General features: G+C 40.8%; 1 protein-coding gene across 12 annotated transcripts in view; it reads right to left on the bottom strand.

The window, feature by feature from the left end:
* The window catches only part of dmd (dystrophin), a 234,985-nt gene that overhangs the window by 30,872 nt on the left and 184,938 nt on the right, over window positions 1–19,175 (bottom strand). For 7 of the 12 annotated variants that reach the window (XM_058622682.1, XM_058622687.1, XM_058622688.1 and 4 more), the window contains 3 exons: window positions 18,962–19,025; window positions 16,666–16,726; window positions 12,886–12,921 (listed from right to left, as the gene is read on the bottom strand). In XM_058622682.1, coding sequence (XP_058478665.1) covers window positions 12,886–12,921; window positions 16,666–16,726; window positions 18,962–19,025 — 161 coding nt within the window. Of the gene's footprint in view, window positions 1–8,775; window positions 9,028–12,885; window positions 12,922–16,665; window positions 16,727–18,961; window positions 19,026–19,175 lie in introns of those variants that run through there. The other 5 variants (XM_058622685.1, XM_058622689.1, XM_058622686.1 and 2 more) reach the window with 2 other exon arrangements.

Genomic DNA, 19,175 nt, shown 5'->3' with positions numbered 1-19,175 from the left:
AGCCGATGTCTGACCATTGGCTTGGTGTTTAACAGTATTGACAATATTTCTTAGACTGTATGCCCTTGTTAAGTATGACATGCTTTTATTTTAATATTTTTTGACAACATGATTTCATCTAAATGTAAAACACAACATTTTACAGTGCAAGTTTAGACATTAGACACAGGCTTTTTTGTTGTCAGTTAAATGGTAACTCATTGTTTCTGTAAAAGCAGATCAGTGGCAGTGATGAGCAGATCCCTACAAGGAACTAACTCTCAGGCTTTGGAAAGTATTCAGATCCCTTTTTTGCACACTTTATTGTGTCAGAATGAATAATTGAATTTGTCTTTTTTTTTTGGCTCAGATGTGATTTGATATTAGGTCCTGGATCAATGGTGGGACAAATTAGACATTCAGGACGACACATCGAGATGTGGGAAATAATCACAGGCATTTTTGTTAGCAGCTGCGACGACTCAAAGGTCCAGTGTGGAATATTTTGGAGAGTTTATTTGCAGAGACTGAATACATTACCCATACTTATGTTAATGTCTAAAATCTAATAAAAACAGTTTGGCTTTCATAGCCTTACAATATAAAGATTTTTATATACAAAAGTGCCTTGCTTTATAGTGGCTGCCATCTTACTCCAACATGTTTCTACAGCAGCCCTGATAACAGACAAACCAGATAGTGTGCGTTTTACATTTTGAAGCAGAAGCTTACTGCACAAACGAAGAAGAGGGACATCCTTTCTGGTATGTGAAGGCCACTGTAGTATCCTATCAAACTTGGGAATGGAAGGTGGTGGTGAGTGTAGGGGTCTTTCATTTGTAACAATCTGCAGTCTCACCATTATAGCCTGTTTCCATCATGGTACAGTACGGTATGGTTTGGAACGGTAAAGCCCTCGGGCAGGCTTGTGTTTCCACTGAGAACCGTACCTCAACTTGGTCAAGCTTTGTATGAGAAACGACTGCCACTGTTGAAGAAACCACTGTCGCAAGGGAGGGACACTTTTCTGTCATCCAATCAGCTGATTATCATGGGTCTAGACCCACCCGTACAATACCATTACTCCTTTTTGGTACCCCAAGGGAAGGGTACTGAAAAATGAAACGGTTGGGGACGTTTTATTTGGTACTATTCCTAATGGAAAAGTAAAGACATATTTACTGAACTGTACCATTCTACTCGTTGAAAACATGTCTCTAACAACACTGTTATTTTGCTTTTCCATTAGCTATAGTACCAAGTACTTTTCTAGTACCTGCTCAGGCAAGGTTCCGAGTGAACTGAGCAAATACTATGCGCGATGCCGTCAGACTGCCGTGCACTGATTGATCAGAGTGCCGTCACTGGAAGAGAGAATCAAACTGACCAATTCAATTAACAATCTCGAAAACGTGGGTGAACCTCCCACATTTTGCAAGGAAATGTCTAAAATCTCACAATTTAACAGAGGAGTCTGTGGTGTATGCAGAAGTACTGAACAAATCTTTTTAATTGACTGATTCTCATGATTCACTACATCAATAGTTTGTATGTGTCGCTTATAAAGCGAAGTCCCGGCAGTTTCATTCAGCTGTGATGTCCCCACCCACGTTGAGGCGGTACTATAGTAATGGAAAACCAACCAAACCATGCAGAGTCGAGGCGAGGCAAAGCAAGCCGGTAATATATAGTAGAAATATGCCATAAGTTTTACACACGGGACCTTTAAGGTCATATAGTTTCAACATCTGATCACATCTATGTAGCACTACTCTGGTGAAAAGTGGAGAAAGAAGTGTTTTTTTTTTTTGTGTGGAGTATAACATAAAGATGCAATGAACTGCATTCACTCTTTGACAAACAATAACACACCAAGAGCCATCACACAATATCTCTCACATACACACACACACACGAACACTCAAAACTACACATTGCAGTTAACAGGCAGCTGAATAGCTTATTGCGGCAGTGACAGATAGGCGTTTTAAATAATGGATTCCCACAGAGACACAAGTGTCACTTTTCGCTGCAGTCAATTATGGCTCTTGGATGAATGATTAAAGGTGGTTTATGGGCTATGGTGATGTCTTCCTCTGCCTCTCATTGAGCGTGAGCCCCAGCAGACTGTTTCCTGCACACTAGGCTTCTGAATAAGCTAAGACAATGGCCTTCAGAGATGTGATGTGAAAAAGGAGGAAAAAACCGTGAAAGCTATATTCATCAGTGGGTTATTAGAGGAAGCTGTTTGTGAAAGAGAACCGAAAAGTAATAACAAAACCCAATTCATCACACAGAGCTTAACGATAGCTAATTATGTGCCTTGTGTTTGTTTAACATAATGACGGGTAAACGAGATGGCTTTTTGCATCTTATTTCAACATCATCACATTTTGTCAAGTCAAATGTTTCTCCCTATTCTTTATTTTTCTTCTCGTTAGTAAAGACCGAACCACGAATGCAGTCGAGGCTTCGAATGGAACACAGTTCATTCTCCTTAAATGAGGAGGCATGTAGAGCTCAATTTCTCCTTGACATATTGTGAATGCGATTTGATTTGCGATATTATTTTTGTCACACTTCAGGTCATTACTTACTGTGTTTATAGATTTTAACTGATTTGATTCTTGTGTGGTTTTCACCTTGTGGATCTGTTATTTTGCTCCATTTGGGCTATATGTAGCAGCTATTGAGGGAAGTCAAGGGGCAGTGCAGCGCGAGCACCAGCCAATCCAATCATGCTGCACAAATATTCCAGCACAGGACCCCGATTGCTGGCATTTTTTATCGGACAGAGTGCACACTAGAAAAAATAGCAACTCCTGCTCCGTATGTCTGCCATGACGGACACTGCTGTGGTAACTTCAGAAAGATTTCCACCCAACTGCATTGGTCATTTCATTGATGGAAATAAAAATAAAAATTATAATAGATGTAGAGGGCGCCAGAACAGAAGTTAAGAAAGTAGCAGCCTATTTAGTCTACTTTTGAAGTCATAAGTCATATCTGCAGATCGTGGTGTGTTAGCTGATATCCCATAATATTTTTTAAAGCCAAAAATATTGTGCATCACTATCTCATGCAAAAGTTGATTTGTTTCATGTTCAGGATTTAACCATGTGGTTCATTTATTTATTTTTTTATTTTATTGTACAATGGCTTTTTTTTAGTACTATTCATTTTTACACATTTTTATGTTGTGCATTAATAATGGATGGATAATAACTGATTAAAAAAAGCACACACTTAGCAGTCCTGCATGGTGGCTAGGGGCTAGTTCACAGGACTATCATTGTAAGCACAGAGGTATAAAACTTAAGTGTAGTCACAGCATTTATGCTTTTACAGCACCATGGTGGCCACAGGCATGTTTGCATGTTCGGGGGAAGACGTAGGGTTGTCACTTTTAATCTGAAATTTGGATATGGCATCAGCATGTCGACTAGTAAAACTGGAAATTGGACCCTCGACCATCCATTTGAAGGACAACTTGCTCTACTTTTTATCCATCGTAGACCAAATATAAACAGATATGTTTAAAAACTCCTACAAAGCCTAGAAGCACATCAGCCAGTCTTTAGTAAGTACTGCATGGTCCAGCAGAGGCGCTGTGAGAAGAGCTTGGCATTAGATTCACTTTAAACACACTTTAATGTTACGTTTTGCTGTGAAAATGGAGGACACAGGGAAACTTAGTCGTCCTCTTCACTACATGAGTCTATTGCAGTGTCATTTGACCGAGGAATGATTGGCAGCTGCATCTTTTCACACTCAAGACAACAGATAACAGCCAGATGTTAGGGAGTGTCGGTGTTTTATGGAGTGAAAAGGGGCCTCTGCACACTGATGCCAGTGCTCAGTTTGTGCTTGTTTAAGATGATATCAGGCTACGAGATGTGAGGCTGTGGACTGAGGAGAATGGATTCAGTCTTTCACTGCTGGGGAGCGAACAGCGGCTAACAGCTCTCTGCAGATCTCAGTTTGATGTCCTGTCAACACAAAGGCTGTCGATGAATTAGTGAGCAGACGTCCCCTTCCTGTTCTTTCTGTGTTCGGAGAGATCATTAAAGTGGACATCTGTAGTCAGTAAAAAGATCTCCCGCTGATAGTCAATGCAAAGATGTATGGGGTGACTGGTATTTATTTTTAATTTTTTTTGAATAAGCAGAATGATTACAGCTTTGTATGTGGAACAGGTTTCTTATAAACTGTTTTGCACGTCAAATTGTAGCTGTTTTGCGTTTACCATGTTTGCTGCAGTTTCATTAGCAGGAATGTGCTTAATCTATAATGTGCACTGTGTATAACTTCATATCTAAGTGTCGTTCACATCTCAAGATCTGAAGTGTCTGAATCGTTTAAAGCAGCTTTTGTCACAAGTGTCATTTCTATAGAATTAATTGAATTCACAGAACGGGGGCCATAAGGGTGGATGCATGGATCATTTAATGCACTAATGTCAATTGCTGCAAGTAAGCTGCACAGCGTTTCTAGAGAGTTAGGCTCTCCTCTACTTGCTCCACATGCCACAAGTAATTCATAGGAAAGCAGACAGTGAAAATTAACTTTGACTACAGTTTCAATGTCTATATCTGTTGAATAGTAACTCTCAAGTTAAATGACTCTGCAAAGCCTGCAGGTTTTTAATCAGCTTCAGCGTCATTCAGCGTCAGTGGGAACATAAGGGTGAACAGGGTAATTTATTTTACTCCATATTTGCCAGATATTCACCATGTCCAGTGGAACGCTAAGATGTGATTTCTTTTTCCGGCCGTTAACACAGCCGCAAGCATTAATGTTTCTAATGCTCTTTGGATTTTAAAAATTGGGACTGTGCTCAATATCATTTATTCCATCAATCGGATCATCTAAATTCATGGTTCACAAACTGTGGTAGATGTACCACCAGGGGTACGCTAGCTTCCTCAGTCACCTTATCTTTCACTCTGTCTGAATCTAATGTCACTATACCAGTGTCTGAAGTATATGTGAGGAACAGTAGGATGATGAGAGAGCAAATAATCTTACTGGGAATAAATCTACCTCCTGTGAAAAGTCTGTAGATGACTGTTTGCTATTTACACCACTGTATTTTAACGTTGCTCGGGTGGTACTTGGTATAAAAGGTTTGAGAACCATTGATCCAAATGATTGATTTAAAGAGAGACCAAAGTAAAATATGCATCATAGTAAACCACTATAATATTATCATTGAGAGGGCTACGGTGTTGTTGGCACATCCCTGACGTCACACTTCAAGCAGAATACCCCCCCCCCCCCCCCACCACCACCACCACAGAGCAGAATAACCACTGACAGCGGGAATGCTGTTAATCACCTTTTTTTTAATCCCGGGTTTAAAAACCAATTTCATTTTTTCAACAAGGCTTTTAATTATGAAATAGTTGATGGAGTGGCAGATGCACGACAAATTCCGTACAGTCTTGGCATATTAAAAATTATATTATTTATGGCAAATTTGTGGCAAGGATTCTCCTGCTTAATCGACAGCAGGAGAATGTCTGGGTGGAGAAAGCAGGAGGCAGGACACTTGCCAGCTGTGGATTATCCAGAGTTTTTCCTGCTGTGTTCTCACATGAGCTCATATGAATATTATCCATAGATTTGACTAGGAAGCCTTCTTATGACTTCAAACCTCACACTGCTGCGCGTCAGCTTTTAACAAACAGACAACTGAAGCCCTATGGAACAAATTCATTCCTCGCACATTTTACTATGTGACCTTTGGAAAGTGTTTGTTTTCACAGCCTCTACTCGCAGTCATAATCAATTTAAAATTGCATTACAGGAAGGAAATAAATCCTTTGATACCTTTGGCTTCAAGAGGTTGAAACCACTGGCGAATATAACACTGGGAACATCTACTCCCTCGTGAAACAGCTCATTGGCTACTTCATCAACCATTTCAAAAGCAATGAAATCTAATCCATCACTGCTCTGATCATCACCACAGCAATCAGAGCGTATGCTTGTGTGAGCAAAGTAGGTCTTAAATCTTTCATTAGTTTCATTATCTAGATACAGCCTTCTTTTTTTTCTAAATACAACCTGGGGAGTTTTTTTTGGAAGTGATAGTTACTCACACAATTAATCAAAAAAGCATATTTTCTCTTGTTCTGTTGACAATGATTTTTTTTACAATTTGGGCTTCAAACAACAGGAATACTGATTAATTATTTCATCAGGGCTGATGATGATGGCTGTAAAGTTTCATTTTACAGTAGAATACGTACAAATCTAAAGGGAATGGTAAGAAAATGCTAGTGAAGACAGATTAAATGTAGCAGACCGGTTATTAACATATGTCCTGAGAGATCCAATTACAGATGGATTGTTAAGTTTGGTCACATTTTATTATTACAATGTATCCTGTGTGTGTCGGTTCTAATGACAGCTAGGCCTTGTTTAGAGCTGCAGACTCTATCGGATTTGTAAGCACAGCCGATCAGCATCTGTGTGTGTCCATATTGACATTGTCTAGTCTAGTCTTCCACATGGATTTCTATAGTTACAGGCCACACCCAGTAAAAACAAGTAGTCTAAACAAAATAAACGAAATGGAAGACACAAATCTGTGTCTGTTTCTGTCCCAAAATGGTTAAGTGGAGAACTTTCTTCTCATTGCAAGGAAGCAACAGAAACGGACCACTGAGTTGTTGGTGTCGTTCGACCAGAAGACACTTTGAGATCCTATCAGATTGAAATGGATCAGTAAAAATTCAATCAGAATCGCATTCAAAACTACCTCATGTGGTTTGATTCAGCTTTGAGAAAAATCGGATCTCATGTGTTTTTAAGACTGCCAAAAAAATCAAGCTAGATACAATCTGGATATGCTTCAAAATCCAATTTGGGCTGCGGTCTAAACACGGCCATGGAAACAGTCAAAACTATACTCCCGTTGCTGTAATATGACTTGAATACGACTTTAGCCAATAGAAAAAAATTGCAGTGGGGACAAATAACGCATGAGCACTTTATCGTGTAAAATTTACTGTGAAAGAAGACGTCAGCTGAGGGGGCGGGGTCTAATGTGTTCATGCAGGCTCAGGAATGTGGCCACATTTGTCCTTTAACCAACTCGGAATTTAATGATTGAATCTGAGGATGAATTTGGTAAGCAATGGATGCGTTTAGGCCCATAATTAGCAATGTGAACTGATCAGATCACTCAGGTTTGAGCAGGGTCAAAAAATTGATAGCAGCACGGTTTGTCCTGAGGCTTATCAATACTTGGTGAGTAATAACAAATACTTTAAATACTTTAACTTTGCGGTTAATAAGACATTTGCGTCTGATGCATTTATCACGCAGCTGTACCAGACCAAAACATTATGCTCCAACTGGGTGGAAGACCTCACTCATCTCGTTGTCACAGGATGGCGGTGGAGAACATCTCTCTACAAGATGACGCCTAAATTTAGTAATTTATTTATAATATAATATATAATATATTCAGTGTTTACAGATGGTAGCATATTTTACTTTTTAATTTTGTACAGCATAGAAGTGTAGAGTATTGCACTGGCTCATCCACTGTAGGAACAGGCACCAATTTTAGGACCAGTTTTTAGTACCAAGTCTGAATACATAAACTCAGATTAAAACCACAGATTAAATGTAAACAGAGCCAGTGGTTGTTGTCATCAACTGCAAATATAAAGACAGCAAACAGAGGAGACATAGCAGGCATGTCTGAGCACGTCAACACCACCGCCAGCGTGAAGTCTTTTATCCATCAGCTGTATTTAGTTATGGCGCGCGCACACACACACCTGCAATCACATCGGTGCCAAAAATCTGTACCAACCGACCCGCATCCTCTGCTCCCATTACACACACACGCGCGCGCGCGCACACACAAACATTATCAATGCAGGACCACTTCAGATTATGAGGGTAACAGCAAAACAGCCTAAATCCGCTGTTTGCGCACAAAGAATGCTCCGACATCACGGACCGTCACGTCAACACACGTACATCACCGTGAACGCTGCACACCTCCATACAGAGACACACACACACTCACTGATCCAGCCACAGCACGGACTGCTTCGCTGCCACGGAGGTGGCTGAGTTTCCCACCTCTGTGTGCGCCTTTCAGACTGTGAAGGAATGCAGCGCAGTGATTGGCTTGATCAGCACGAGCTGCTTATTTCCCACCTTAGAAAAGCTCAGCAAACGCAACACACACACACACACACACGGCTCCAACAGAAAGGAACCAGAATGAGGACATGCATAGTGTGGGTGTCCACGGGGGACGGAGAGGTTCAGTGACCGCACACCTCGCCTGATTCCCAGTCAACAGCAGCATCCGCTGAGCGGTTCGTGTTGTGTTTAATGGCTCCTAAACAACCCCTTTTATTGCCTTTTCACGGGGGAGGGAAACTATTCTGATTCCTTTTTTTACGCGCTGTGGCTCAAATCTCATCCACGCAAAAACACAATTCAAACTCAGAAGCGAATTTGCGGCATGTAACACAGTAGTTACAGCACAGGTGGCGTTAAAACAGGCTACAGTTTGGACAGAAACCGGTTAACAGCGCAGAAGAAGTAGGAACATGCAGGATACAGTGTCCTAATTCAAATGTTAACGCAAATGTTGAGCATATTGTGGAACACCGTGCGTGATCTGCGGAATGTAGGGGGCTATGTGCGCCTCACTCACCGCCTCCACGGTGCTGTCTGTGTGCACAGGTTTACTGCATTACGACCAGTCCCCCATTATCTCACACCACCACCGCCGCCAACAGTCCCCATCCCAGCACTTACTTCCGAAGCTGCTCTCGCATCGCCGGCCGATCTCAATCCCCGAGTCCCGTAGAAATGAACCGATTCCCGGACCAAAAACGGAGGCGACGAACCCCCCGAGCCCCCACCGAGATCCAAGCAAACGTCCGCAGCGTGTGAAGAGAGAGGCGGCCACGATCCACGATCACCGTGTCCACTCTCTCTATATATATGCAAGTATCAATGTGTATGTGTCTGCTACTGGATGTGTGTTCGGGCTGCAGAGGCTGACTGGCCACAGAGACACGAGCGAGGGTCAGCCGCCGGAACACAGCACAACAACTTCCGCTCATTGTTTCAAAGTAAAAGCTTTAGTTAGAGATGTGCTGTGCCTCTGTCTCTGCAGTGTTTCGTATAGTTAAAAGGTCCAGTGTGTAACATTTAGCAGAGTTTATTGACAGAAACTGGATATAAATGCTTAAAAATAAAACATTTTGGTAAAAGAGTATTTTGATAGTCGATTAATTGGTTTGAGTATTTTCTTAATAATTAGAAACAAGCTTTCGGCTCTTTCAGCTTCTTAAATATGAATATTCTCTGGTTTATTTGCTCCAAGTAACACAGAAATAATTAAAACTGGTTAATCTTTGTTTGTGGACCTAACACGACATTTGAGAATGTAATCATTTCAAGGTCTGGGAAAAACTGATCAACATTTTTTGACAATTTATGGAAGAAAACAAATACTCGATTAATCGAGAAAATAATCAACAGATTAATCGATAATGAAAACAATCATTAGTTGCAGCCCTATATAAGAGTATAATCGCTTTAGGATACAAATTATTTGGGTTTTGTAGCCTAAGAAAAAGCTTTTTATATACACTTTAGTCAAGGGTCTTGCTTTGTAAAGGCCGCCATCTTGCAGTGTCATGTCTTGACAGTAACCCAAGGAGATAAATCAAGTGTTTATTGCAAATTTTAAAGAAGGAGCTTTCTACACAAACTAAAGCCACTGTAGTTCCCTGATGCACTAAAGTAGGGTTAATGGTGTTTGTATTTGTTACAACCTGCAGTTGCACCATTAAAGACCACTCATTATTTGAAACTGGACGTTTAAAGGGGCAGTAGGTAGGACTTTTACATAATAATTAAGTGGTCTGAGAGATTGGAGACTGGAGATTGACTGAAAACACTAAGAAGTGTCAATCGTAAGTTTAAGAAGTCTTGTCTCCGCCCACCCCAGCGCTGCCGGGCTATACACATATTGTTCCATAAAGGCTGGATAATGTGAGCCTTGCAAAACGTGTATAATTCAAATGGTTCATTCCAAATATTTATGAAATTACACTACTAAATTACAACATCAACCAGCTCATTATTTGTCCCAGGACAGCTAACAAAGGACTGCACATTGTACAAATGTTTAAGAACTATATAATAATTGATATGGAAAACTGAACCATCTGAAATTGTTTGTGCCTTTATTTTGAAACTCATATCCTTACTCTTCCGCACTAGTCCTGACTTTCCCAGGAAAAGTTGACACAGCTCAGCTAGACAAGGCGGAGCTGAGGCTCTCTGCCTCTTCCTCCCTTCCCCCATCCCTCTGTATCTGAGAGCAAAGAGCCTCAACACCATCCAAAGAGGTTTTTTACCTCCCTGATGAGAGAGAGAGAGAGCTGCTTTGCTTTACAAGAGGCAGATTTGCACATTCAAGGCCAAAGGAGGGAATAAAAAAACAGAGAGGAAGAACGATCAGAAAAGAGGAGGCAAAGACAAAAAAAGGAAAAGGAGAGGGTGAAGGAGACTGAAAACAGTGATCCTTGTTTTAACAAGGGTCACAGGAGAGAGGAGGAAAAGGAAGAGATGAGGGAGGAAGAGAAAGAGCGAGAGCAAGGGGAGAGGAAGAAGAGGAGCAGAGGAAATCAGTGTTCAAGGCTGGAGAAAGTCTACACTGCAGCAGCAAAGAGACAACAGCCTGTAATTTATAGGCAAGTCTCAACTGTTATTTCATCCTTCCAGCAACAGTATATCTCTGTACCTGTGTGTGCAGGTGTGTGTGTGTGTGTGTGTGTGAGGCCCGGGACAGTGGCACATCGCCCCAGCAGTTGGCAGACAGCAAAGAACACCGACCAACTGTGACGCTGCCTCAGTTGGCATTCGTCAGGGAAAATAGATGCACTTGCACACACCGCATCAACTACAGCCAACGAGCAAAGAGTACGTACTGCGCCTGCATGAGATGAAGTTACTTTCCTCACCAGCAGGTGGCGCAAGTCACAGCAAAAGCTTGCTTTCATGATTTCCGTTGGGACTGAACGATTTTGAATACATGTCTAATTATTTTGACATTGATTGCGATTAGAGCTGCAACTAACGATTATTTTCATAATCGATTAATCTGTCGATTATTTTCTCGATTAATCGATTAATCGTTTGGTGTTCAGAATATCAGAAAACCTTAAAAAATGTTGATCGGTGTTCGACAAACCTGGAAATGATGATGTTCTCAAAGGTCTTGTTTTATCCACAAACCAAAATGATTGACTTTTAATGATTTCTTTGTTATCCAGAGCAAAGAAATTAAGAAAATATTCACATTTAAGAAGCTGAAACAATCGGAAATCTGGTTTTAATCATGGAAAAAGCATCAAACCGATTATTCGATTATCAAAATAGTTGCCGATTAATTTAGTAATCGATTCATCGATTAATTGTTTCAGCTCTAATTGCGATTGCTTTATGATTCACAAACCAAGATGTTCTCTTCAGATGTGTATAGAGCAAGACAATAATTCATCTAAAATTACATTCTGACACACAAATTTTGGCTTTAAAAAAGATTGTGCCTCTTGCGACTTGAAAATTGCAGTAGGCTGTATTGCGATTTCGATTAATTGTTCAACCCTTATTTCTGTGCCTCTAGTTGTCTTCTGATTGGCTGGAGCGAAACAGCCAATCACAGCGATCCCTCTGATCGACAGACAGCAACGCAGATTCAACATGCTAAATAAAACACATCAATACATCCAATAAATTATATTTCGAGGAATTTTGACAGAATACGGTTTGAAATTGAGCACACTAATTGCAAGAAAGCTTTCCTGCGCTGAGGCAAATTAAACGCACCCTAGCACAAGGTGGTGGTGGGGAGGCAAGATGAATGTTACAGGTTTGAGGAAATTTCCAGAAGCAGACCATTGATTGTGCAGGCGGAGCAGTTGGTGGGCCATATGTTGCTGCACGGTGTCCTGAATGCGTATGAGGAAGAGTTTATATGCATGAGACACAGTGAGGGTGTGTTAATAGTGTGTGGGCTACAGCTGAAGACGGGTGTGGTGTATGTTTGCACCGTGGCTGCTGTTATGTCAAGGTAAAAACGTATGTGGAAACCTTTGTAAACACAGCACATGTTTAGTTCAGGCCTTTTTAAAAGTGAAATGACACAGTGAAGTGTGAGAGTGGATAGTTGTCTCTATGTGGCCCTGTAATGGACTGGTGACCTGTCCAGGGTGTACCCTGCCTATTGCCCTATGTCAGCTGGGATTGGCAGCTCTGTGACCTTCATGTGGAGGATAAAGTGGTAGAAGATAGATAGATGAATGAATGAATGGTATCGTGGCTGTCTGTCCTGAGCTCCTGATATAGTTTGTAAACCGTGCACACGCTTTTATGCACGTTCCACATCTTCTTCTCCAATTTTGGTGTATCAATAGAGTGCCACATACAGGCCTATCCTGTACACTGCAGCATTAAAAAACAATGTTTACAATCAACCAAAAGGTTCTGTTTCCATAAAACACCAATACCAACCAACCAACGTAAAATGTAATTAATCACTAACAAGACCCCGCTTACTGTACCTTTAATGGAATAACAGATTAATTACATTATCTTCAGGGTGTAAAGGAGTAAGAAGGGCAATATGTGCGACTCATAAGTAGTGAAGTGTACACTAGCTAAACTAAAAATGGAGTAATATGACCGAGGAAATGAACACAGACTGTGCCATGTTTGTGTTTTAGCCAGATGCACTGTGGTAATACATGCATATTAATGTGCACGTGTGTGTTTTGAATATTCAGTTTGTGTGTGTGTGTTTGTGTGTGTGTGTGTGTGTGTGTGTGTGTGTGGTCAGCTGGCACTCACAGAGCTGCGGTGATCTGGCCAGGTTCAGCTTTCTCTCTGTATGTGGAGAGAAGGAATCTGTCACTCCTCTTCTCTCTCTCTCCCCCCTCCTCACTCTCTTAGTTAATTCCACACCAAACTACACGTTAGAACTTCTTGAGAGAAACCAAGCATGTAGTGCCGGTTAATGGAATCTCTCACACTCAGTCATTCCGGGTTAAACATGCCAAGCTGCTAGTTGATGATTACCAAGCTCTGTAGCAGCAGAGGAAGCAGAAGGTGTGATAGGAATGTGAGGTGCAGAGCTCAAACTGGCTGAGGTGATAGTGTTTCTACATGTTCCCCTATAAAACAATGTAATTGAGTTGTTTTATGCACACGCCGTTCCAAATGAATTGCTTCTGCAAGTTCTTTAAATTGAACTGAATTTTGAATAGACGTTTGAAAACTATCACAGGGTTAATTAACTATCGTAAATGGTTTGGAGACAAATGATTCCATGTGGCTCCAATAACTCCCATACACCTATAACTCAGTGGAATTACTTTGCTGTACCAACTCAGCAACAGTCAGACGCCTGCGTGTGCATCCTGCTGTGCTGAGGCAGACGCTGTAAAACTGTGCTTACTACTACGACTCGCACACACACTCTGCCTCCGAAACTTCTGCTATGTGCTGATGAGTGGTAAACACTCTCCCAGCAGTCATTGCAACACTTCAACTGCTCTATATTCATAATAAGGTATGTAGAAATTAATTTTTCTGTCCAGCTTACACCAACTTAAGTAAGTTTTAATATAAGTTTGAAGACATTATTTAAGCCTTGTGACCATAATCAGTTTATCTTTTCAGCTGAAGGGAAAAAAGTGATTTCTCTACGGAAACTAACTTTGCATGCTTTTAGTTTTGTTGTCTTCGAAAACTTTAGTCGACCTCCTTTAAACCGCTCTTCCCCCTGTGGACAACCTAGCATCATCATTTTGACTGAGTTGCAGAATTAAACAAAATGAAACAACAAATCTGACTCCTGACACTGCGCTGACCTCGTTAAAGGTCCAGTGTGTAACATTTAGGAGGCTTTATTGGAAGAAAATGAATATGCTACCCATAAATATGTTATTATGAGCATATAACTGCTTTAAAATATAAATGGTTAGGTTTCCGTAGCTTTACAATAAGCCTTTTATATGTAGTTTGCTTAAAGGAGGGTACCATCTTGTGTCGCGATGTTTCCACAGCAGCATCAACGAACAATCCAGCTGAAGAACACCAGCGCCTGTTTTGTGTGCCTCTTATTTTTCTAACATTCTTTATAGGCAAAGCTGCGATCTTTATTTGATTTGACTTGTGCAATGACAATAAACCCCTCTTAATCGAATCTGTTCCAAATTTAATGAGTTCTTTCTCACATTCCTACTAAGGTTCTTCGAAAATCAGTGCAGTAGTTTTAGTGCAATCCTGCGAACAAACACACAGACTAATAAACACAGAAAATGCAACCTCTTTGGCAAAGGTAATACTATTATTTTTTGTGTGCATATTTCACTAAATAGACACACTAAAATGTAATTACTAAAGTATATAAATATTATATTATATAAGTGTATATTTGATGCTGTAGTGTCAAAGCTAAACAAGGCTTGTTCTTGCAGAGCACCCGCACCAAGTCAGAGACTGTGGAAATGAAGAGCACCCCTCTTCCTTAAAAAAAGCTGCTGAAAAGTCCTTGAGCAAATCACTGGAGTGCCTGAAGAGCACGAGTGGAGCAGCTCTCAGTCAGACAGAGTATCACTGACAAAGAGCCAGTGTGATCAGCCACTGGTGTTTTAGCAGATGAAGATGAAAATGTCATTAATTACTGTATGTGTTTAAGAGTCCTCTCAGAGCATCTGAAGAAACTACACTCAAGTACAGATAAGTAGTAAGTCCAGGCATGTGATGACATACGGCCAGACAATGCAAGAGCAATCAATGAGCAAGTTACACACGAGCAGATGAGACATTTGCACGAGAATGCAGCAAAGAAAGCAACAAGGAAAACATTCAAACACTTAGGGCTTTACAGTGTGTGTTGTTTGTACTGTTTCTACAATAACAAAGTATTCCTTTTATTAAAATAAAGATGTGCTTAGTTATTTGCACCTGGATTTAAGGGAGCTGCATATAAGAACTGATTGTATTAAATCATCAGCTATTAAGGAAACATGTAAATTAAAATTAAAAGTACTGAAGGATGGTACAGCCAGTTTAAAGTTGAATGCACATTCATAATTATAAATGCCAGTCTTTGTTTACAGTACAGTATGTCATATGTCATATGTTAATCCATTTGTGTGTTGAAGAGTTAACCCACATATGTATCCTGTTGTAACTGGGCTGTATGAGTACATAAGTGCTACGAGTGATTGTAGGTGTGAATGAGATCTGTAGTGGTTGTTAAGACCAGTGCTGTGTAAATGCAGACTGTTTACATCAGTGAGTCACACTGCAGTACCAGCACCTTCATTACCATGAACACACACGCGCACACACACACACACATCAGCCTCATTCAAACACCACATATAGAAACATAGACCATTCCAAAAATGCTCCAAAAATTCCTCCTCTACTCAGATCTACTGTAACATGCTGTTTTTGCAAAGCAGACAAATAACTGAACTGAAAAAAAGTGTTAAGGTGATGGTTCAGTTTTTTTCAAGTGTGTTTTTTTGAGGTCTTACATACAGCTACCTGAGCTGTGTGTCCCCTGCACCTACTGTAGAACCCTCACAGCCAAGCAGACACATGTTCAACGAAAACATGGCTACCGGTGGGGACACCAAGAAAAACACTTAACAAAAGGCTCACCTAAGTGCATGATATCCTAAAACTAAGTGTTCTGCTTTTTCTTGCCATTAGACGTTAGGAAATAAGGTTTGTGCCTTGCACCAAAGTCCATAGAAAAAGTCGGACATTTTACAACACAGCAAACAGGAGTTGTTGCTCAACTCGGACCTCCATCAGTAAGATCAAATGTGTTATTTTGTGACCTAAAAAACATTGTTTAGGTTAACCTAAGTATGTGTTTACATACCAAATGAGGCAGCAATAGACCAGCAGCTTCTATGTCCCTAAAAACGCTGATTTTCTCTAAGGACTATGAAAGTCGTTTACAGTCAGAAAATGGCTGTCTGATGGCAAGATAAAGAAGTGAAATCCAGGTAACCAGAATTGACAGATTTAATTTTCACAATTTGCTGTCAATAATAAAAATATATCATGCCAGCCTTATTCTTTAAATCCTTTTTAAAAGCACAAACTATCCTACAGGATGACTAGTACAGGTTTTGTGTGTGTGTGTTACTCTATTACTCTTTATGGTGAAAAAGCTTTATGGTCTTAAGCTGTTAATTTACTTTAGTGCCAATGCAAAGCACACTCCACTAAGGTAGAGATGGGTATTAAGAACCATTGGTCCGTACCAAAGTATCAAAAAGCATCTGGACACTATCAATATTTATGCTACATTTATTCGAGCTTTCCTTTAGACTGATTGGGAATTGGAAAATGCTTTTAAACTTTGCAAATATTTGCGAAAAAAACTAGAAAACCTGCGAAACACGAGGCAACACAGAGTATCCATTGCTTTAAATAGAAGAGACTGCCCTCTTGTGGTGGGCTGAGAAGGACCCAACACAATAATACCCATCCCTACAGGGTTAATCCACTCAAAGTAGAAGGCAAAGTTTCCATGGCATTTCATAGCATTCACTACAGATAGCGATTAGGTCCAGATTTGTATGCGAGATCAGTACTTACTTTATGTAGTAGGGCACGTTGTTTGGGGAGACGCCCTGCTCAAAGGGGCTCTCGACAGATCCTGCAAAGACAGAGAGACGGGAGTCACAATTGTCTGCAGACTAGTCAACTTTCCACACCTGCACATTTTACTGCCGGATCAGCGCCCCGTAGGTTTAACAAAAGCCTGCCCATCCAGGAAAATGTGCGGGATCACATGTAATAAAAAAAGTTCCCTTCAAAGTCATATACGTGATAATGAATAACAGCAGAAAAACATGAGATATATATTGTAAATGATCTCACTTATTAAGCCCACAAGAGTTGGCACACTAAATATTAAAGCAGACTGCTTTCTGGGAATTGTCAGCACAGTTGGAGCCAATCAGATTGTTTGGCTGAAACTACCCGCTGCTCCAGCGTTATTGTGCCCATGGGTAAAATTTGCCGCAGTTAAAAACAGAACAGTGCATTGTGGGACAAATGCCAGAACACATGCAGTGTGTATTAACATAGCAGGAAGAGATGAAAATGTGGACATTCTCATGCCCACTGTTCTCACAGTAATATCCACAGTCACCTTTATTATCAAGTCTCTGTATTCCCATGATGCAACTGGGTGGGACAGTAGGTTTAAGTGTTAAAACTTTCAATAACTTTTCAGTAATCGCACAGATTTAGGTTCTTTCAGGTGTGGTTGTATACAGGGTTGCCACACCTTGATTGACATCAAATTCAAGGACTTTCCAGGACCAATTCCCTCAAATTCAAGGACCAAATGTGCCGACACAGCTTGTAAGGGCCGCTTCGCCCATGGCGTCCACTTCTACTGATTTGCAGCACGCTCTGCATCTGGACAAGTGATTGTCCTTGGGATCTTGGTCAAAGTCAGTCTTTGTCATTTTCTTTGGTGAGACACAGATCTTGGAATTTGCATTTCCCAGGCATCACATCGTTTTTTAGTTCTGCATGGAATCTCACGTCAGCGAGTACATATCAGTCTACGTACATGAAGCATTGCAGGGAGCATGAAACAGTCCAAGGGCACATGAGCGGCAGGAGACATTTACCTAAATATCAACGTAACTTTGTTTCTTGCACAAAATTCACGCTCTTTCTATGACCCATGTCTATTTTGTGTGGTTTTAAAAAACTTAAAATTCAAACACAGGATTGGGAACCCTGTGTATAGTATATAATGAGACGTAATCAGTGCTTTCTAATCTGTGTGAACCCCCGTGCTGAGAACAGGGCTAAGACAGACGCTTGCTCTCATAGAAAACATGGCTGCCAGTGGAGACATAAAGAAAATAAATAAATAAATACAATTAGCAACTACACATAAGGCTCAACTGATGCAATCTATGTCTATAATATCTTAAAAGTATGTTTGCCACTTTATCTCCTATTCCATAAGGAAACTGGAGTTTCTAAACAGCTCCCTCTCCCACACTTAAGTCCATTAAGAGGATCAGCACTTTTACATTACAGCACACATGAGTTGTCGATCCACTGCTGTGAGCCTTTTGTGAAGTTGCTGATTTTTTGTCTTTGTTGCCATGTTTTCAGTAAGATTGAGTCTCCAAGTCTGTAGGGGGTTTCCTGGGGTGGGGGGGGGGTAAGCACAGCACTGTCAATGCTTACGATGTGACAATCCCTCAAACAGCCACACTTCAAACTATCCCTTTAAACCTTTGTGGAAACATCATAACCCACAACTGCTTCTGAAAAGGAAAAAAAACAAAACGTGTAACTCATAAAATTCACTGCAGACATAAAGCTTGACATGCCCGACATGCCAGGTTACTGTTGCTACGCTTTGAGTGGATGAGGTTTTAATGAACAGTGAATTTTCCATTGTCCACTGCCAATTTAACAGCAAAATGGCTTTCATTATGCATAGAAAGATTCAACAGCATTTTTAAAATGGCTAATCTCAAAAACATAAAAGGGGCATTGCCAAGACGATGTGAAGATGTTGTACATTTCAATCGACTGAACAATCAATGAGGGGCTACAGCCCATATGAGACAGTGTTAGGATTAAGTGCTGGGCTCATATTGGAATTCAGTGAAGAAAATGTAAAAACAAGTTTCACAAACAGATCGATGAGGCTCCATCAGCAGTCAAATGAGTCACAGCCACCTCTTCACACAGAAACCGTGTGTCACTCTCTCTTTCTCTCTCAGCAACACAACACTTACGGCGCTTGCACCTGCCGTTTAGTTGATTGCTTCACTTTGTCTTGCACAGTTTGTCTAAACTCTCCCTCTCACCCACACACACACACACACACACAAGCAAGGTTTTTACTCACCGTGCAGAAGCCCAAAGTCCCGGTGAGCATCTGTCAGCTGCTTTAGATGTTCACTGATGGAGATCTGACAGAGACAGACAGAGAAAAACAGATAAACTTAATAACAACAGGTAAAAGAAAGGGGGGATAGTTAAGGTCTTTTTTGAAGCAGTTGTATCAGATGCTGCCACATCGTCAGTGTCTGTATCTCCTACACCGAGAACCGGCTTTGGCA

Source organism: Solea solea, chromosome 2, assembly GCF_958295425.1.
Source record: "Solea solea chromosome 2, fSolSol10.1, whole genome shotgun sequence".
In the NCBI taxonomy this organism is placed as follows: Eukaryota; Metazoa; Chordata; class Actinopteri; order Pleuronectiformes; family Soleidae; genus Solea; species Solea solea.
This window is presented reverse-complemented; position numbering and strand designations above follow the sequence as displayed.